General features: G+C 32.7%; 1 protein-coding gene across 4 annotated transcripts in view; it reads left to right on the top strand.

Annotated features, from left to right (window-relative positions):
• Moe (moesin) overlaps positions 1–23670 on the top strand; it is a 39814-nt gene that overhangs the window by 7710 nt on the left and 8434 nt on the right. For 2 of the 4 annotated variants that reach the window (XM_085186445.1, XM_085186444.1), the window contains 2 exons: positions 9427–9606; positions 22370–22474. In XM_085186445.1, coding sequence (XP_085042571.1) covers positions 9427–9606; positions 22370–22474 — 285 coding nt within the window. The remainder of the gene's footprint in view (positions 1–9426; positions 9607–22369; positions 22475–23670) is intronic. The other 2 variants (XM_085186447.1, XM_085186446.1) reach the window with 1 other exon arrangement.

Raw genomic sequence — 23670 nt, forward strand, 5'->3', positions numbered from 1 at the left:
GGGCACAATTTGGGTTCGATTCCCAGTTGAGGAAATGAAATTAAAAACTCGAGAATAAAATGTTTGTTATTTTGTTAAGTTAAGTCGGTGTTAAGTTCCACTATTCAACAAGCAATGCCACCTGAATTCGTCGGAGAGTGGGGAGCGGAGTGTTTTAACAATAGACTCCCCCAACCTACCTGTTACATGCCAGATACAGCGCGAAGCTAAGTATACTGTACTATTGAAAAACGTCTGTTGAAGTATAAATGGTTACTTTTTTAGAGACAAAACGTGGGAACGATGTGGTCGCCATCCACCTGTTTCAAGGTCTCACAATAATACCTATTAAATTCCAAATATTAAATGAAAAAAAAAAACTCGAGAGAAACTTGTATTAACGAAGCAATGACAGACTTTTTTGCTTTAAGCAAAGAAGTATATTTCTGTTTTGAAATATTTATTATATAACATGTCATGTAAGTATTGCGTAAAGTAGATCTTTAGTTTTATAACTTCCGTTTATATACAAAGTGATTTAATAATTATTAATTTTGCCCTAGTGGTCAAAACGAGTTAACTATGAGTTATGTATGACACATGTGACATGACACATTATAACTAACTTTGACCGCAGGTACAGTGCGTGACATGACGACGTCGATATAGCCATATTCATAGCCCGCCTCCTGAACCAGTACTTCTTAAGATTATCGCGCTAAATACCAAACAAACTCCTCGCTTCAATAATAATTTTAATATCTATAGATAAAAAAACCATTGCTCTACAATTGTTTAATAGAAGTCGACCCAGATTACTTTTCATTTCATTTCACCGTTACATGTACACTCGTCCCACAATTCTTATGGCAACTTTATTAAATCGATTCCATTTTTATATTAATTTTCCTATAAAATCGATTCGATTTAAGTTGTATTTTCCTAATTAATACCATCAAGTCGATTGTTGGTTTTCCCTCTATCTTTATTATTATTGGTAAATAAATTAATTTATTTTCATATAAATGATTTATACATATAATGCAAATATTGTCTGAGATTTATTAAAATAGAAATGACGTTTGTTTTCGTCTTTTTATCTCAATTTGTATGTAATTAGTCATTGCACTTGGTTCATGATTTTGTTTTCTTGATTCTTTATAAATACTTAAATAATGTGTTTACGTTTTATTTAAAATTCAATTAGTGCCTCCTTTGCTTACGTATCTTGTTACCTTGAACTAAGTGCCTTGCTTAAAAGAAGAGAAGAGGTAGTCATAGTCCACTATCACAGCCTCAAACTAAAAACTTGACACTTGTGAGTTCGATTCCCACTTGGGAATAAATTATCAGCCACAAAACACGCATATGCCGAAAATTGGACAACGGAGTGTGTTAACACTAGATCTGCTCTACCTACCAGCTGTATGCGGGATACAGCGTGAAGATAAAACATTATCAAAAGAATATCGCGACATCTTTAATATGAAGTAAATTATTATCTTATCGGTAATGCAATTATTGGCGATTCAAACACCAACTTTTGTTTACTTTAATTATCATCTGGCGTTGCTAAGCGAACCACTGTTAAGTAAGCTACTATAAACAGTACATATATATTGTGTATATTATGAATTATCCTCTCTATATTAAGTATGTTAAAGAATGGCTTGCATTCAAATAATTTTAAATCAATAACGCATACAAATATTATTTTAATTATTATCTAGTACTATTACTATTAGAGGCCAGCAGGCAGGCAGGGTCCCATGCGTGCGACAGGCTGTGGGTGTGATTGTGACGATAAAAGTGTCTTAACGGAAACGGAATTATGTTGTTGTTTCGTTTAGTTGTGTGGATGTTTCCAGAGCAGATGCATTCCGCCTACTTTGCTATTTGCTACGGGCTACAGCTGAAGCTAAAAAAGCTACTAGAAAACAAAGTTCTTTTTTCATTTTTAGCGCTAATAATAATGTAATTGTTATCTTTGATTGTACCCACGTTCATCGCGAGGCAGGTTAGCGCATCCCATTCATTACTGGTTGTACTTGAAAATTAATTTGATGGTCGATATGCTCCGTGGCCATAACGTCTCACATCGTTTCACTTACACTTCTTCGATATCTTGAGCTCTACATACCCTAAGCTTCTCTATTATTATCTATTAACTTATAATTGTTTTTTTTTTTTTTTATTTTATTAAAATAAATTAAATAATAATTTCGTTTAGTGGTCCGTTGCGAACGGAGTGTTGTAATAGTAGGTTCTCTTTTCTTATCCTGTTATATGCGGAATACAGTGTGAAGCTATAATTTTTCTTATTCTATTTACTTCTAAAAACTAATGATTTTGGTTGTCAGAAAGGGATAAAATGCAAAAAGAACAAAGGATCTTGTAATTGTGTCAAACATATGACAAGCACCTGCTCATTCACCTGTCGGGAATGTTGGACGTCTCTCGCCCATTACAACCACCAGCTTGCATATCCGTTATAGATAGTTTCTAAAAATTCATTAAATTTTGGAAAAAAAATCTATATTTGGTCGGGTTTTAGACGTCTGTACGTCAAAACGTAAAAACTAAACTTATAGGTTCACTTTGTTCTTTGTCTGTCAAGACCATTTGTCTCGCCATCTCTTGGAGGTGTCTGAAATTTATATCATATATTTAGATCTACGGTCCTCTAGTACGATCCCACAAATAAAATCAAGCTTCTAAGTCAACGCAATCAAAAGGTACGAGCATATATTAATCGATTTCGCTGCATTTTGTATGAAATTCGCCGCGTAATCTACTTTATGGGTCCCGTGCCACGAAGTGAGAACTGACAATACAAATAAAGCAGAAAATCTGAAAAATGAAAATTTATAGGAAAAAAACATTACAAACATTTGTAGTGCAAATGAGTGCCCGCTTAAACTTAAGTTTGTCAACTTTTATTGACATTGTCAAGTTGTACTTTCGGGTGACCTACAATCCTGAAATTTGTATGAAAGCCTCGGCGAGCCTCTAGTTTGATTCGCACTTAACCGGTTTTTTTTTATGAAAATGCAATCGTTGATTCTAGAAAATAAACACTGCATTCTGTCGTCACTTCCTTTGTAAGCGGCACGGAGACTCATTTGCAGTAATATCCGTGGAAAATCGTTGTTATTTTCATGGTCGGTAATTTATCATTATGTACGTTTCTTTATTGGATGACCGTACAGTATTGTATTTTTTCTTATGTAGAAAACTTTAATTCTTTGTAATAAGGAAAAATGCTTTATAAAAATATATAAATACTAATAAGATTATTGTTGTGTAAATATTGTATAATTATTTTATCTTAAAGTCGAAATTATAAATTAAAACTGACGTTCATGAGTAATTGGAATCGAACCAACATCCGTTTCGTTTAAAAATAAATAAAATTCAGAAAACAAGTAAAATAAAGGTTAGATTTTTTTATATAACTAACTTTTTATATATACAAACCACTGTTTTAAATAAACATACCTAAATTACGATTATTATACATAAGCCTACTTTAACGTTAGTTACCTGTAATTCATAATGGAAATTAATTCCTTGATAATATTACTGTCTCGATAAATCAATCGATAACGCTTAAAAATTATACGACTACAGATAAAAAAACTATGATAATGTTAGCGTAAGTCAACACATGTGTAAATATTAATAAAATCGCTTATTTGATTTAAATTAAAATTTAATTAACTCTTTCTGCTAACCTTGACATGAAAATATAATGATTTATAATATCGACAATATTTGCTGTGTTTATGTGATAGTAGGTCATTAGTCAAAAGTAGGTACCTAATCAATAGCTCTTCTAGAGCTTATCATATAAACTAATATTGTAAAGACGAAGAGTTTGCTTGGAAGTGCTAATCTGAGGAACTACTGGTATAAATTGAAAATTTTGTGTTGAATATGCTGGATAGTTTATTAAGGATCACTATAGGCTATATCATTTTCTAGTTACTCTTATTTGACTACACCCACCCCCACTAGACTAGTAAACAATAAATATATAGGTTTTGCTTGGCAATGTAGAGCTCCTTATAAAGTGTCGTGATAAAAATTAACATCATTATGAATCATTACTGACACGAATAATTATACAACAATTAGAAGTGTGTGTAATTCAGATTCATAAACCCGGTTTCTAACGCGAGTGGAGCAAGTCCATTAAGGACTACATTGAACTCTCAAAAGTAAACTGCATATTTTTATTTTCACTAATTAATAGTCGAGCTAAGAGAACCAAACGAGCTGAACTAAATCGTTCAGATACCCAGTTCCTTAGGGAATATAATAATTATAAAATATTGGATAAGGTTACTCCATAAGGCTTTGTTGGTAGGAATGTAAACCTATTTTATAGTTCCGCCTAGGCATTACCCGTTAATTTCTCTTTCACGGTGGAAACAGGCCTATAGATTGTACCGACCTAATAAAAGGATTAGCTCTATTATTTAAGAATATTAAGTAAATTAACTAGTCATAGTGAAGTTTGAATAATTTTAAATAACTACAATAAAAAAATACTTGCTAAACATTTCATTAACATTTCCACACATGGATCGAACCTTTAGGTTATCTCCAAATAATTGGTAATCCAAAATAAGTTTTTAATGTCGATTACTTCTCACTTGCGTCAATATGACGTTGATGATAGAGGTGTAAAAAAATTTAATTTGTTACATAGATATAATTATTATGCAAATAATATTTTTTAAAGTTACACAATCAAATGTAAAAAAATCTTAGATTTGAAGTAAAAGAAAAAACTTAAATTTATAGTCTAAGCAATTTTTTTTCGAATGGCACTGTAACAATTTAATTGTATTTTAGTCCAAACGAGAAAATATGTGTCATGCATCAGAGCAAGTGAGCAGTGATGTCATCGCCATATCTTAATTGTTTGTAGAGACTCGCCATATGCACTCCTCAAACACGCTGACGATATTCGTACCAACTTATATTGTAAACTAGTTTTTTGATCCAGCTTTACCCCCCTGGTGAAATATAAATATGTATTACTTTTCAATTCTTAGTTTATGGTGTTCCGAGCGTGCCAGTTAAGCACTCATCACTTCGCCAATGTCACTTTGGTTGGGAGATCACCACTTTTGTATGATACGTGACATATGATTCTATATGCCAGAAGTAACTCTGACCACGGTAGAAGAGGTTACATTAAAACGATTAAAAAAAACCGAGTTGTAATAGTTTCTGAGATTATGGCGTTCCAACAGACAAACTCATAAACTTTATTATATTAATATTATAAAGTCAATAAATTACTTGGATGTTTATTCGCGATCACCTTACCGCTTTGAGTCATGAAAGTAGGATGCCATGATAACACATTTGAGCCAAGGCTCCTAGACTCGACACGTCTTTATAATCAACGTGAATTTTAATTAGCCATTTTACAATTACCCTACATTTGAAAATTAAATAATGAGGGTATTTGAGTTTCTATTTCGAAGAAAACATAAATCTAAGGAGAAATTGGCTAAAACTAAAGATAGTGTAAATGTTGATTTGGTAAGTGAGGAATGTGTGTATGTACTATGTATCAGTAAACCGTCTCTTGTATACGCTTGTGTCGTCTGTATATAATTTGTAAGAGTTTATTTTCAATTCATCAAAGAAGTTCGTAAAATTTACAGTTGCGGTTGATTTAGTTATTAAAATCTGAATCCTAATAAATAAATCAAATCGGAAGCTAAACATTTTTGCATACATAATATGTTTAATAAAAAATAAAAAGTTTTCGATAGATATGTAATTCCACAACTTAAAATTGCTTATTACTTATTAGAAAAAAAAAATAGTTACTTAATCTCTCTTCATATGCGTATTTATTTGTATGCTATAAATTATTTATCGTAATTGACATTAATAAAGTAAAACTTTCGCTTAAGTATGTAAATTGATAGTATAGTTAGTAGTAATAATTATTTTTATATATTTTTTTATTTATACTCAATGAATTTATTTATTTTTGTCGTTCTGGTTACAAGATAAAGTACGGCTTAGTGTTCCGCCACTCTACACGTTATATCTTGAAAATTGATGAATGGGGAACACAGGGTTAATTCTAGGTTCCCTTTACCTACCCAGCTACATGCGAAAAAAAAATTATATCTTCAGCATCTTAAATATAACTTTAAATAGTTTTAATAATAAAAATTGATGAACAACAACATAGTTAAAAGATTTCTCTTTAAATTATAAAAAAATAGTAATAGTATTTTTTAAAAAAAAAATTAAATTAAATCATGTCATATCAAATAGGTTTATTGCTCAGGTGTAATTTGGTACACCAAAGTGCTAGTCTAGTCCATAAACATCCGCCGTTTACTTTGATAAGGCTCAGATTGTCGCTTATCTCCCGCCTGCTTGCACGATGCTGATTCATCGTTCTCAAGATCAACTGGCCTGTTAACTTTGCTCTCAAATGCTTTTAATTAAGATGATTCACAATGAACGTCTTAAATAGTTTTATATTCGTTAAGCCCGGTAATCATTTCAAAAATTTAAGTTAGACTTTACGTGCTTTGTTTATTATTATTAATAATAAAATTAACTAATAATAATATGAATCGATCTATTGATTTATTAATACATATTTTAAGGGATAAAAAATATCCTTAGCTTGATAACCTGCGAGAAATGAGAGCCAAACGCTGCAGTCCCTGCATATCTCTTCTTCATAGGGGAAAGGAGTCTCCTGCTTTTAACTTGACCTTCCTACAATATTATCGATACTGTATTCTTGAAATACTTTCCTGGCCTCTCTTTTTTTCTCTGATATAATCTTTGTATGGAATATAAATAGTAAATGAATCATTGAAATTTTCAATATCGGTAATGCGGGCCGCAAGTTGTAGGAATAATAAGGGAGGAATCAAGGCTCATCACCGACCTCGTCGTCATTCAATAGCGAACACATTGTTACCAACCAGTAACCAGTAACCACCGATAACATCGCACACGAGACCATTGTTCATAGATTTACGATCGCATGATAAAGTACTACTTGGAACTTGAAACAGTCACTATTATTCTAGACTTTGATGCATTTTATGAGTTTTTATAAAATGACATAGTATAACAATTGAAGAGAAATTCAGTATTATTGTACGTACTGTGTGTATGTAGTGAGAATCTTCAGTAATATACTGAACTGCGTATGACCTAAATTGATTTATTTCATTTTCCAATACAATTGACAATTTGCATAATTATATTGAACTTATCGTCGAACGAATGAGTGATGAAAGAATGGTAAAAAAGCTTTATGATGGAAAAGTGAGTGGTAAGAGAGGTAGGGGGAGACCTCGGTTGACCTTCGAAAATACAGTATCAAATATACTGGAAGAACGTCACGTAAAAAGCATGAGGACCCCCCGGAGGGCATGCATGAAGAGGAATAATAATGACAGTGGACGAGGTGTAGAGACCGTAGCGTAAGGTCGTTCGTTCTCTCTGCTACGGATAAAGCGTGAAGTTAAGTTATATTGAACTCATTCATTATGTATGCAGAAAATAAAAAGAACACTATGGTTTTTCTTAAATACTCAAAGCAAATTTCGTGTTAGCTTGATTCTATAGATTTATTGGTTGACTGTCGGATTCAGTTATCATTCGGAACAAGGTGAACTTCTAGTTATTAGGTAATTCTGTATGCGCAACCGGTAACATTACGCTGGAGTCTGCCAAATAAGATAAGATAAGATGTCGCGAACAAACTGACGCACAGAATTAGTACATCTTCTATTTCTAATAAATTATATATCTTACTTTTTAAGCAAGATGCACTTGGTATTATTTCTAGGTGCTATATAGAAGTTTTTGTATTAGATATCTTTTTATCTTAGTGTTGAGACACTCTGTTTTATACTATCCGCCATATTTTTAAAATTTTTCGTGTTGAGTAGCGGAACTCTGCACCGTATATTGTGTACCGGAGCGAGAAAATGAAAATAATTTAAATATATTGCTTTTACAAATAGCCATTAATCTCCAAATAACTCATCTTTTTCTTTCTTCTGTTTGGGGGCGTAGCTTGTAAATACGGATGACATAATCGCCCCGGAAGATCACATCCGTCTGGCACCGGTTCAAAACATCGCGTAAATATAGATACGAGTACTAAACAAGCGCATCCAATGCTATTTTGGTTCAACTTTCCCTACGACCTAAGGAGTCAAATAAACAACTATAAAAATATGCATTTAATATTTAATGGAAGGATAAAATTTAATTTAACGGTTTATATTCATTATTATGCTATGTCTACGGCTATGTATAGTTGATTTTTTTGTAATATGCAGGAAATGCATGCACTATTTATGCACAGGAGATGCATGCAAAAAAATATAAATAGTCTTTGCGTTTACACATTTGACATTTTTTTTTTAAATGGGCAATTCTATCATTGCTGCTCCAATCAACATGATAATAATGCTCCGATTAGGAACTGTTGCTTAGAAGCTGTTCTCATATTCCTTACAGATTTAGTCCCTACATGCGGTATCCAGGCCTATCCGAAAATGTGCATGTACAAATGTATCTTTTACTTTTTGTTGTTTAATCACAACCTTTATAGATTGACTGGTCTATATTTAGATCAGCAAACATTTTTTTTTACCGTATTTAAATTAATTATAAAATTTCTGACGTCTGGAATTTTAACTAAAGGACACTTTTTTAGCAGTATTGTCGGTACGGCATTTCCATTGCAATTTATTTTTGCAAAACCTGATCAGCTAATAAAGTAATTCTTTTTTACTTCATTTTTTTTTGTTCTTTTTTTATTATATTTTTAAATAGTTTCGATAGTCAAATATTTTACAATAATTAATAAATTGTTGTTTTCTAAAAACTTTACATATAATTTAACTATATTACATATAATGTTCTATTAAATTAGACTAATTCGTCTTCCTAATACTAATAAGCGACAATCAATATTATTTTTGCTGGGAATTCTTTCCATACCCTTATCATAAAAAATCTTTGAGTGAAATATTTCTACTACAAGTATATCTAAAGCCACAATTTTATAAACAATATCTGAACTCTAATGCGTTATAAGATTGCAATAGTTTTTAAGTTAATATTATTTATTTCTAGCTAATTTATGTTTGGCTAAATTTGCAATTTAATATCTCCATATAAAATGTTCTCAAAAGTTTTGTATTCTTCCCGTAGATTGCATTATTTTGTTTTGCTTTAAAATTTTGAATATGTTATGTTTTATTCGCTTGTGTTTATTTGGGTATGATCTTTTCAATATTCAGTTCAAAAATATAACTAATGTACTGCTTTAAACATATTATTTTTAAAATCCTATATATCTAAGACACCCCATGGAAACTATAACAAGTTATGGAAGTATATTTAATGAACAATAAATATTTTTAGATGAACGTCCGGGTGACGACGATGGACGCGGAGCTGGAGTTCGCGATCCAGCAGACGACGACCGGCAAACAGCTCTTTGACCAAGTCGTGAAGACCATCGGTCTCCGCGAGGTCTGGTTCTTTGGACTCCAGTACACCGACTCCAAGGGCGATCTCACTTGGATCAAGCTCTACAAGAAGGTTAGTTTTATCATATATTTTGTAACTACACATGATAAACGTGACTATGTAAAGCAAAAACGTTGTACCCCTTTTTATGAAAATTTGGCGAAAAAGAAGTTTGAAATTTAATAGAGAAATATAACACACACTACTATATGCTTGACAATATACACTTTTCTATAAAGTGGCATATATGTTGCTATGGCAACATCTCGTTCTTCTTAAGGTTCCCTAGTACTAATATTTAAAAAAATATATATATAATCAAATTTATAGCTTGGTATATAAAATGATTTATTTGCAACCAACTGAAGTAATAAATCATGCATTTACAAATAATATTTTACACTGATTGACGTACTTTGTATCTAATATAAGGCCGTGACGTACTCGAGAATTTATCTGCAGCCAAAACCATCAAGTTCAAGTTTATGTGTGTCGATATTGTTATTCTGGAAAGCGTTATGTTCTCATCAATTTATTTGCGAGATTACTTTTACGCTTGTTTGCCAAATGGGTACACTGTCGCTGATAAATAAGACAAAATTGTGCTGGTGCTAAAATATAACTTATTTTTGCTGTAGGAAGAATCTGTAGGAAGACTTAAAATTAAGCACTTTTCAAAACTAATAAATGTATTTTCATTTTCTTGTCTGTTTTCCACTTTGAACGCCTAATTTAGATACTGGTCATTACGTGGTGAAACGACGTCACAGTTAGCTTATCAAGTAAGGTCCAAGAAATACCTAAGCGTAGAGATGTGAATTTTGAACCAACAAATATTTTTTTTAAACACACACATACAGAAACAAACGTGAACAGAACCATCCGTTCTGAGTGCGAACCGGATTTTCTAAATAACCATCTCCATAATTCTCCATCAGAATTGTAATTCACGGCGACGCGTATTTCCTTCGTTTTGTTTTCACTTATACCTTTTGCCACATTGATTTCCTTGTATACATATACTACGCTGACATTGACCTGGTTACCAATGTCGCCGTGTACAACTTCACCAAAAACCCTCGATCAATGAGGACAGCTAGTTTTTTTTTTTACTTAAAATTATTATAATATACCTATCTATATTTATATAGCAGTACTTCGTTGATTCCTTTCTAATTACTTTTGCAAATAAGCTGCTCTACGAATATTTTTTGAGATCTTTTTTTATTTGATTCGTTTAGTTTCTTTGACAGTTTGATTCTTCCGACATATTTCGATATTTTGCGCCTAACAAAAGCTTACGACACCCTTTTTGTTGTTTAAAATTGTCTATTTCTTTATTAACAATCGATTCGCCAAATTCCGTGTTTTCTATTCACTGGTGTTCTCCCAGTGAATGGTCAAACAGGTGTAATGTTACCAAACTTGTTCTTGTCAGTGGGTTGCGACTTGCGGTACATTCCTATTGGTTATTATGCATAGATATTCGTGTTCAGATGAGAATTGGTCAAATAAATCGGTATAATATATCGAAAATTGTCAATCTTTAAATGCTTTATAGGTTTCAATAGTTACATGTTATGAAATATTTAAGTAAATAATTTTGTAACCGGATTTAGGAGTGTCTGCTATTATCATTATCATTAACAAATATAACGTTGATAAGTATAAAAACAAACACTGGAACCACCATACTGTTGATTTCTGACATCTTCTGTGTTTCATTGCCTTAAAATAATAGTGTAGTATTATTATTTCTTTTCATAGAAAATGTTCGTAGATATTACTAATACATTTATCTTCTTACTAATTTAATTTCTCGCAGTCGGTAACAAATTATCAATGACATTCTATAACAGTTTGGATGGAATTAATAATTTATTTTCAACCACTATTAGTAACATAACATACTCGGAATATATTAATTATTATATCTAGAACGAACATTTACTATGAGTTTTTAATAAGAACATTTAATAAATTCTTTTAATAACATAATTATTATACACGATAAAACAATACGTGCCTCTTGCAAATCTATTTTTGTCACAACGATATCTTTTAATGCTTACTACTGGTGAGTCGTCTCGTGATTGCAACGTGGAAATTGAAACGAGCACGTGCCTTGAAGTGACATACTCTGCACATAGCAGTCAATCTAAAATCATTATAGCCCAATTTTCAATCGATTTCAAATACCGTTTAAAGATGAAATTTGAAATCGATTGAAAGATATCTTATTTGCTGATATATTTATAAAAATGGACCATCGATGAACCGCACTCAAGTCCATCCGTGTTGAGATGCCGTTTCTTTTTTCATAGATATATAATTTATTAATGAAAACGGCATCTCAATATCGATCTCGGACTTAAAAGCAGTTTATAATTACGGGCCCACGAGTCGTATCAGTTGCAATGGCACCTATTCCAAGAATTAATATTATTTTTTTAACGTTATTCACTCTAGTTTAGGCGGACTTTCAATGTTTTAATTGCAATTTATGATAATTATACTTAAAAATTATAAGATATATTTATATTTTTTAAAATCCAAATAGGATTTTTTTTTTAAATCGAGTGAACGATTCTTACATTCTGGTCGTTATTAAGATGATGTGTATTTTACATTATTACATAGAGTCATTGAGATATCTTACATATGTGCTAGTACAGCTAATACATAAATTATTATTTACCTCAATATTATTGAGGAGGATATATTAAAATTCAAGTTAATCACAGCTCAGTAGGCAGCAGTCAAAGCCAGAGATTACTCACATGAGGCAGGTACGATATTACCTTTACTCGAGGTTGAGCCCACATTGGTTTTTGCATTCAATTCATTCACAGAGTCAAAGATACGACGAAACCAGTGAGTCACCATTTAAGGCGGTCATCTTTATAAATGACATTACAGCCTGTCATTGTTGTTGTTCATTTTTAATATTCTAGAGCATGTCTTGGCGTTTGTTTTATATATTATTCGTATTTAGCTACTTTGCTTATCGCTACTTGTTTGTGGCGGAGTTCAACGCTGTAAGTCGTTTCTAGGCTACCATTTCAAGTCATATCTAAATACTGAATTGATTTTAAATATATTGGGTATATAGCTAGCTATATATGTAAATATTTTTAAATGTATTAAACAAAAATTTAAAGTATAGACTGTGTTATAGGAATGTGGGAAAATCCCAAATACGTCAATGATTATTTCAATGGATGTTGAGTGATATATGTTTTTTTGCTTTTAAGAAATAGTACTAATAAGAATTTACTGAACAAGTCTAACCAAGTGCTCTGAGCTTATGTAGTATTTTGTATAGAAATTAAATCTAGCAGTCTGTTCTCAAATAGATACTTTCACCATCGACAAAAAGTGCGCTATATTCAAAACGTCGATCGAATAGACGAGTTTTAGCTTCGATTAATGTCCGTAAATAATTCGTTCGTTTTAAAATTCAAGTCTTAACCAAAGTTTTCATAATTTAAGTAACTCTCTATACATTCCTTGGTGAGTTCTATACCTTTCGTCCTCTCATCCACACCAAGATATATATTGTTCTATATAAATATAGTTATTAATAAAATTCAATCTCATAATTCTCCATATAGTCCACATGAATAATATAGTCCACATTCCAACTGTTTCACGATGCGACGGTCGTTATTCAAACTCCCCCGCGTAGATTGTCGAATGTTCAAACGCTAACGGTCAAATTTTAATTACCCGCATGGCGGCGTTCGCCGTCGACCTCCTTGCAACAGCTTTATTTATTATACTAGTTGTTATCGAATATAGTAGAATCTTATTAATATTAAACGCAAAAGGGTGGTGGATTATTTTTATGTTGGCATTATTGGGTTGTTTAGTAAATATATCTAACTATAAATTACAGTAATAAAATTTTATGTTGGCATTATTGGGCCCACTTTTCTAACTATAAATTACAGTAATAAGAAATATACAGCTAAACTTATCTAAGTACAATATACCACTTTAAATAATTTAAGGTTGTTAAATTTTCATTTATATTTCTAAGAGTTATAAGGATATTGGATTTGAAGGACTTTTAAAATGTGGGGTAATGAAATGTAGTTAAATGAATTGTCGTTAAATTTGTGTATTTTATGTTTTACACTAGCTTCTACTTGCGGCTTCGCCTGCTTGATCAATTAGACGTAACTAAGAGTTGTGTATGAATAATGTCACATGTGTCTTTGACATCATCCTAACACACTAAGTGTCGAAGGTAATTATGACCGCAGGCACGCTAGGTTACATCGAAACGATTAATGTCATATAGCATATAGCCTATAACATTTCGCGGTGAGGGGACTAAGCAATGCAAAAATATTTTTCGATTCGAACCAGTGATTCTTGAGATATGCGCGTTCAACTACACTTTTTATCTTAATAATATTACAATGTAGATGTTAGTATCTGCCACATATAATTTATCATAGAACACGTAATCATCGTTTTTTTTTCTTAAGTTTTCCTGTTTTGTGTCTTAGCTTACGATATACCTGTGCATTTCCATCTTACCTTGTGCTAGTAGGTTTTATTAAAAAATATTTCTATGAATAAATTTCAATAGATTATACATAACAAGTAATTTTAATATTAAATTAAAAATAAATAATTCAAGACAATAGTCCCAATTAGCCATTTTTATGCATAAAAAATTAACATTACATCGTTAGCAGATGGCATTATTCTAAAAATCATTACATATTTATGAAGCATGTGGTACCGGTATGTGCGAGCCAAGGCTCGGCACAAGGTGAATACGTACTTACTTGTTACCTCAAAATTGTCTGAATTCTTCTTATATCAATTTTAGTTTAATTAATTAATTTAGTTTTATATATTTGAAATGGTAAATCATAAAGGTATATTTACAAATCTTAAGAGTTTGATTTCTCTTTTAAATAACGTCAAAAAGGTAGAGTTTGACATTTATGAACGTGATTTCTCAAAAATTAAAAGTAACAGCCCGCGAAAATCAGGTAGGTATATTCCAACATAGGAGACTACGTTTCATAAAAAATGGCTTGGTAGTTCCACTTCATTTCTAGAAGTAATAAATCAATATTTGATGTGTTTTAATTATTTTAAATTACTTTTCTTATATAAACAAACAAAATACACAGATAATTCTGTTTGACACGGCGGCAAATGTAAAGACATTCCTTTGAACATTATCACTGTATTACACAATCATATGGAAAGTGATGAAAAGGACGAGAAGAGATAGAGTCGTACGATAAGCCGTTACAAGCTACCAGCACTTGACTACATAATTTATTACGTCTTTATTGGCACTTAGACGCAGTACTGTATATGGGTTTCCGACATATTACACGGATGTACCATACATACATACATGCACACTTCGAATGATTAATTTGAAAAGCCACGTCATGGCTGTGAAATGGTGGTTGAATTAATGAACTATGGAATTTCTGATTGTTTTTCATTTAATAGTGGATTTTACTTACGCCTACGCCATCTTAGTTACCTATATGCAAATAACTTACGAGTATGACATGGTATACACGTACAGTGAGTTAATTCGAAACTATTTACGTTAATAATAATAAATAGATTTTATATTTATATAGGTATAACACAAAATTAGTTTTTCAATCCGTACCAATAGTAGCAGTTCCGGAAGTTGGCGCATTCAAGTAACTAGAACTAGAAACTATCGAGCTTTATTATATCTTAATGTAAAAGTATTTTTTTTGCGTGATTATGGTTTTTCTCATAAGAATATGTACAATGGGCCTATAATTATAAAACTGTAAAATATTAGAGTTACTTTAAAAAAATCTTCTAAATAAAAAAAATATATAAAGTTCAGTTAAGAATATAAATTTTCGTTACTATAAATTGGCATAGTGATAAGCGGCTTTAGATAAGTGAATCGTGTTTCGGTGTTTATTTTACCGTCGCCTTACTTTGACGTCAAGGTACCTTAACACTGTGTGACATCATCTTCTTATTATAATGTTAATTATCTTAGAATTTTTCCCTTTTGTTGTCGTTAAAATTGCGACTAAGAATTTTGAATTTTATAATTATTTTGATATAGTCTTCGTCGTATAGTAACAAGACTAAGCGCGAAGTTGATTTCAATCAATGAACGCGTATTACATAGATAATTAGGTGGAACACTAAGGATGGAGTGACTTAACACAACGTATTTAAAAAAACGGAGTTAATTGCACTTAGCAGGCATTTGTATTATTTATTCGTACTAAAATATATTTTCAAAACCACGTATTTGATCTCATACTTTTTGATGATGTTTCTCACATAAAAAAGGCTGTGGCAAATTTATATTGTAGCACTTACGTAATCGTCACCCAGAGACGAATGACGCATACATAGACTTGGACTGACAAAATTAACAACCGTGTTGATATCACTACTGATAATAATGATATAATATCGTATAATTATTTTAATACACTATTAAATGGAATATATCCTGATTAAGATTATTGTCTTTTATGCTCATAGTTATTATCAGAAATAAGTAATTTTTCAATGTTTTTGCAATGTCTTGAAAATTGAGCGGAGAGTGGAGAACATAGTAGTACATCGTGAAGTTGAACTCTCATAGGACAAATAAAAATAAAGTATCGATATTTTTTTCACGCTGTATCCCGCATATAGCAGGGTAGACAGAACAAACTTGGGAACCTAGTATTAAGATAATTCCGTTCCCCACTTTTCACCGAATTCTCGCTACTAAAGCGAGAAAATGAAAATATTAAATATTTGATTTCCTCGAATGGGAATCGAACGCACAGCCTGCCGGGTTACGGTCGCACGCTTGTGCTTCTATAAAAAGGATATATATTGAAATATTTATTCAACAAGTTTCATATTAAATATTGCCAGTAAGGTAACGTTAACAAATAATATACATAAATTGGCTCTCAATGTTAAATAATTTTCCTTTAAAACGTTTACTTACGTCATTCTTCTTTTTAAAACTTGAGAATGTGGTTCATTGTTATAATTATAATATTACAAATGCATATTATGTATAGTATAGCTGATTCATCTGGCGGTTCCGTTGTGACTAAACAAATTGACGTTTTTGATAAGCTCGGTTATTGAGAAATGAATGCTATTAAATTATCAAATTCCTAAGTATTTAATCATTTACAATTATTACACCTGTTTACTTGTTTATGTATCTGGATAAAATAAATAGTTAACTAATGTTATCACTGTTTGTCTATTTACTGTTTGTTTAGCTTCACGCTGTATCCCGCACACAGCAACGGTAGGCAGAGAGAATCTAGTGTTAAGACACTTCGTTTCCCATTTTCCGAATCGGAATTCTGTGGGTATTGCATGTTGAGTGGCAAAATTCAACACCGCGCTTTGAATCGGCACAACCTGCCGTGTTTACAGTCCCACTGTACTGTCTACTGTTCCCTACGCCACGACTGGCCTCGAAAAATAATGAAGGTTTTCATACCAAAATGGTAGTATAAACAGAAACTGGCAACACTGGTCGCAACGGGAAAGTTGACCGAGACGTCCCAGTGCAAGTTTACTTACGATTTCTCCTCAACTGTGCAATACGATAGTTATTCAAACCCGACACACGCGTGTCGGAGACACAAATAGAATGCCCAAATTTCTTTTTTTTTTTTCTCTCTCTAGAGTCTCCAAGTGGCAACTATTTAAGTTTTTTTATCATGTTTAGAGATTATTTTTAAAGTAAACTTCTATCGTAATCAAAATTTTAATATTTTGCTTGTTATATAACGTAATTTACATAATTTAATGTAAATCAGACATTAGTTATTTATTAATATTATTTTGTTACTTATTACAATGAAACTAAAAACACATATGCAACGGAATTAGAACCCGCTTCCATTAGAAAACACGTTCATATTCCATCGTAGCTTTGAAAAAAAGCTTATTTTTAGAAGTATAAATGCAACGGATGTACCTTTAATCCTGTTTAAGCTCATATAAAACGACTAGTTCGATAAAACACACCGGCGGCGGGTATTTATCTAGTCATCGTGTAATTAAAACTTTTATAGTTATTCCTCGTATACTCGTAGATACTGCGAGATAAGTAAATTTTGCACGTAAAATATTAACTTAGTACTTAAATATACATGTATTTACGGAATTGGTAAAGTGAAAATAGAAGGGAGTATTGGATGTTCGGTATTATGGTTGGTTATGGGTTCGATTCTCAATCTGGGAATAGAATTGTTTTTATATATTTGTTCTGGTAAAAAGAGCGCAGCCTTTGAGTTTGATCGCTATCAAGCAATTAAAAAAATCTATCCAATGAACACGTGCATTACCACGTAGAGTTTAGATATTTATTCTATTTGAAATTATGTACAAAAAATCTAATAAAATATTAGTAAATTTCTTTTTAAATTCTACTAATATTATAAATGTGAAAGTTTGTTAAAATGGATGTTTGTTCTACTTTCTTGTAAAAATTAAAGGGATTTAAATGAAACTTTACAATAATATAGTTTATACATCATAATACACATAGGCTACACTTCATGTAAAGATTTTGTATAACTTTTCTATAATATAATAAGATAAAGCGGGCGAAGCCGCGCATGGATCGCCAGTCCTATCCACATAATGTTTGGGAATACCGTCCGCGAGCGCAGCATAAAGTAAATAATGATCCAGACGCCAATTATATTAGACATTGCCCTGCGACTCCCAGCGGGGTTGAGTCACTTAGCAGTTCATTATACAAACGTTGAACTGTCTCAATAGAGAGATATCACGTAATCTGCTAAGAGCGCCAGGCTACTGAAAATGAATTATAAACAGATAATATCGCACTCAAGATAGCCCATTAGCGTTTAAATTACATTAAATCATTACATTGTGGTCGTCGTGGCGAAGCGATACAGCGTCTGGACTGCATATTTCAACGCGACTATCGTGGGTTCGATTCTGACTGAATTAATTATTTTTATTTCCTCGCTCTGGTAACAAAACAAAGTATGGCGTTGAATTTTGTTATGCAATATGCAATGTCTCGAAAATTTGACGGCGTCTGGAAAACTAGGTTCCATTCGCCTACCCTGCTGAAGCTACCAGCATGAGGGTATTACATCTATAAATTTGCACCAGTTCAATGTCAGTCAAACGTTAATTAACGTCTCATAACTCATTGCATGTAGTATATAATTATGTTTGCATAAAATATTGTATCTAAGGACGAACATTATTGTTTATGATGATTAAAAATATAAAAATAGCATTTAATAATACAATACTACCTGCTTACGGCTAAAGTCACGTCTTTAAAATGTTATTATTGTGAATGAAAACGGCATCTCACTATTGACTTGAGACCGGTTTGTAAATATCTAGGGCCTAAGTAAGTTGAGTGGTGGATCTCACTGCTAGGCTTTGTCTTGTTACTAGTACGGCAAAATGAGAATAATTCATTCCTCCTAGCGGGAATAGAACCCACATCCCTTTACAATCAGTTAATAAATAACACAGAAGCTCATTATCCACTAATGTCGTCCACAGGACATACGAGTAGCGCGTTAGGTCTCAAGACCAGTTGTGACACTCGCTTAGTAGATTGGGTTCCATGCAAGCAGATCTCACGCACGCGATCCCGTTCCATTGCTCACGGAATGCTGCTTTTTGTCATCTACGATAATTATCGTTATCGTTGCATATGAAATACGGCCTCGATACCCGCCGCGACTACAGTAGTTGCGTCACGGTTTTCTGTGTTATCGCCGTGTGGATAAGTCGATTCGAATATTATTATGCTTGTTTGATAGATACTTATTGTAAAACCGGTGTCGTCTTTGTGGAACCTGTTTTTTTTTTTAGGTTCCACAAAGGTCTTTGTCGGATTCCGTTTGTGTGATATGTCATTTGGGTATAATAATTTAATTTCTTGGCTCCGGCAACAAGGCAAAGCGCAACGATGAGTTCAGTCACTAAACACGCAATGCTTCGAAAAATCGGCGCTGGCGGTGATGCTGAAAAAGAAAAAAAAAAGATTTTCTGAAAAATTTTAGTTTGGGGTGTGGTATTAGAATAAGTAGGTAGGATGGGGTATAGTAATTTTGTCAGCACCTAAGTGGAATATTATAAAATGATAAAATACTAAGTTACATCACAAAATGACCTTCGCTCGGTGTTTAATAATCAAGAAATCAAGATTTGTATTGGATTCATGTTTCGCGATCATCACGCCACTAGTCGTGTGACTTTATATCCAAACTAGCGGACGCGCGCAGCTCCGCTTGCTTATTTAGGGGTGAATTCTAATAAACCATGAAATATGTGTTCAATAAAATATTTTTAAGAGTCTAAATTTCAAATTTTATAAAAATCGGTGGCGATTTAAAGACTTTTCCATACAAACTTTCAACCCCTTATTTGCACCCTTAGGGGGAGAATTTTAGAAAACTATGAAACATGTATTCAATGAAATATTTTTAAGAGTCTAAGTTCCAAATTTTATAAAAATCGGTGGCGATTTAAAGATTTTTCCATACAAACTTTCAACCCCTTATTGGCAACCTTAGGGGGTAAATTCTAGAAAACCGTGAAACACGTGTTCAATTAAATATTTTTAAGAGTTTGAATTTACAATTTTATAAAAATCGGTGCAGATTTAAAATGTTTTCCATACAAACTTTCAACCCTTATTTCACCCCTTTAGGGTAAAAATTTTTCAAAATCCCTTCTTAGTGGATGTCCAGATTACGAAAGTAAACATCTGTCCAAATATCACGTTTCTACGTACAGCGGTTACGGCTGTGCGCGCGTCTTACCTCAGTCAGTGAGGACAAGTCCTTTTATATATATAGATTATAGGTATTATTATGTCACCTCTGTGACACGTGTATGTACGTAAGTACAGTAATGATTACTGAATGGAGAGTTAGGTCACCACCTAGTTGTACTGATAGTATTAGGCGGTGAACTAACACTCATTACTGGATTTACTTTGTTGTGGATATCCTCATCATATATTTTTTTAAGCTAGGATGATCCTATATGAAAAAAAAAATAATAATTTTATGGTCTTGGTAAACACAAGGGTTTTTGATTTTATGAACAACGATTAAAAAAATATTTTATGTTTTTATATTTTGAAGTTTCACAGAAATATATATTACATTTTAATCTTAAATTACTAATTAATTTATATGGCCTAAACATTTTTCTTTGCACCCAATAAACCGCCAAAAGTTATGGATTAATTTAATTATTTTAATAAAAGTCTTAACTAACAAGCATTTGTGTGGTTTCGCCAAATCAGCACATACGATGCGCAATGGGCGGCCAGCCAAGCGAGACACTGCGCCCGCCTGACCCCGTTCCCACGACTCTTCATCACCAGGTGGTGGTGGGTGACCCTCGCTTCGCATCTTTCGTTATCTATCTTTGCAAGTCATTTAATAAACAATATCTGCTTCAAAGGCTATCTTTCTACTGTACGTTTGTGTTTATGTTAGGATGTATTTTAGGTTTTTTCTGGCCTCACGTTGTATCCCGCGCCTAGCAGGGTAGGCAGAGAAAACTTAGTGTTACGAAACTCCGTTCCTAACTTTCCGACCAATCCTGGAGACATTGCGGGTTGAGTGGAGAAACTCATAGCTGCGATTTGCCTCGTTACCAGAGAAAATGAAAATATTAAATATACCATTTCCTCGCGTGGGAATCGAACCCACAATCTGTCGTGTATACAGATACAGTCCACCGCCAGTAGCGCCAAAACTGACCTCTACTTTAAGTTATTAATGTATTAACAAGATAACTGAGTTTTATACGAGGTTAAAATAAAGAATTCCCTATAAATTTGCACTAAAGTCACAATTAATTAAGACTTTATCGTGGAAAAAAACATGAACGAAATACATACGAGTGAAAGTGGCGCGACGTGCGGAGAGACGACCTTGCTGCCACGCACACGCGTAGCGAACCTCATTTGCTCGGCCGTCTCCTATATACCTACGACATGCGTACGCAGCTACGTACCTGCACGACGATCTGGTCAGCCTCACGGCTAATCTCTCGCAATCTTATACGGCCGATGGACGTCTCGCAAGGAAAATATCATCGTTTAAAAGCAATTTTTTATAAACTGCCTCTAAATTAAGATAATTGCATGTCTAATTCATTCTTTAAAGTGCAATGGCGGTTCATCAATCAGGTTTAAAGACGAATTATTATAAGAAAAGGCGTCGCCACGGCCGAGATGCGCCGCGAGCTAACGTATCAATGGTGAGGAGAAATGTCTCTCACACGATCGCGAGTTTCACTAAATCGAATGTTTCCAATGAATTGCGCTAGTTCGTCATAATTGATCAATTTCTCTATGATATATGGAACATATAGAAATATGGAAGAGGGTTTTAATAGGAAAGTAATTAAAGTTGTTAGAGTTCTATTTATACAATTACAACAGTTGTGGAATATTATACAGTTAACTTAAACTTTTTTTTTTGGAAATATATTGTTAGTACTTTAGGGCTTATTGATATTATTAAGATTCCATACTAAGATGATAGTATCGACTAGTACCGGTATTGCAGGAATGTTCGCAAGAACAGCTGATACAGCGATCGCGGACACGAGGTTGTTGACCATACTTTCGCTCCCGCCGCTCGCTGCCATTAGACGACTCTACTTAATACTTGTTTAACTTTGAACTTACGCCGATTGGTTTTGATACTGTATAAATGATTTAATTAATGATAATTAATTAAATTCAATTAATTATTATTATTATTTATAATAAGTTTAATTATTAACATATAAATAACAGCCGGAAACAGTGGTGGAGAAAACAGCACGGTGTGTAACCACAGCGGTAAGGAAAATGGTGTCCGAGGACGACGAGGAAGCGGCGTTTGATAGGGCAGACGATCTGGTAACAATGTAGAAGTGCTAGTTGTACCTATATGCTAAAATCTTTAGCGTTATGCTAGAACCTTCTGGAAAGAAATACCATGGTTTTTCTTATGTACATTTACTTATTCTCGGTATATAGAGTTAGCATCAAAGCTAAAGTTTTCCTCAACGTGTTTGTGTTGTCCCGTTTCACTAGTATTTCAATATTTACCGTGTAAGCTTAGTCATATCCTGTAAAATTGTATACCAATATAGCTTTCGGATTAATTTATTTGAACTTGGAAACCTTTTCCGTAACTACTGGTGCTCATTAAATATAAAATCCGCTTCACGCTGTTTCCCGCACACAAATGGGTAGGCAGAGGAAACTTAGTGCTAAGACACTCTGTTTCCTGTCAGTGACGGAATTCAACGCCGCGCTTTACCTCGACATAAGAGAAAAGGAAATATAAATTTTAAAAATAATATTAAATATTAAATTTCATAAAATTTGAGAGAATTGCAGTGTCAATCGCTATCATATTTGAATAAAAAATAAAACAAATAAAAATTCGACATGTGGCAGATAGCATTACTATCGACGCCTATCGTTTTAAAAAGATTGCATCACACTATCTTATCAGATCCTGTATTCTGAAATATTTGAACGATAAAGTAAAGCCAATGCTAGATAGTTTATGTTGTCATATAAATATTTATAACTTACCTAGAATGTTTTTTTTTTTTCATTTTTGGCCTCACATTTGTCCTGCATACCTATAATGGGGTAGGCAGAAGAAATCCCCACTTTCTGCCCAATTTTAGAGACATTACGTGTTGAGTGCGAAGAAAAGAAATTCATTTCGCCAATTGGAAATAGAACCCGCAACTGTCACTCTTCCAATCGGATGCAGGACTGCTGCCCCACGACGGCTTCAGTTACAGCAAAATAGCTTTAACGCTATTCGAGACGTAACAAATGTTTGTAGAAAACGTAGCAGCAGTTTGTTGTTATATTATACACATGTGAAACGGGAGTCGTTATCGTTATTTATTATTATGTACTCATTTCAGTTAGTTGAAAATTTTAACTTTCATTTGTGAGTCATTTTTGATAGCGAATGTGTAATGTATAGTACCATTATTTGGGTATTAATTAATTGTTAAAATAATAAATATTTACTATTATGACTAAATTTCGATTCATTAAGAGTGCAGAATTGGAATTTAAGAATT

This window comes from Heliconius melpomene, chromosome 6 (assembly GCF_056956725.1).
Source record: "Heliconius melpomene rosina isolate 202511_hmr_F chromosome 6, ASM5695672v1, whole genome shotgun sequence".
Lineage (NCBI taxonomy): Eukaryota > Metazoa > Arthropoda > Insecta > Lepidoptera > Nymphalidae > Heliconius > Heliconius melpomene.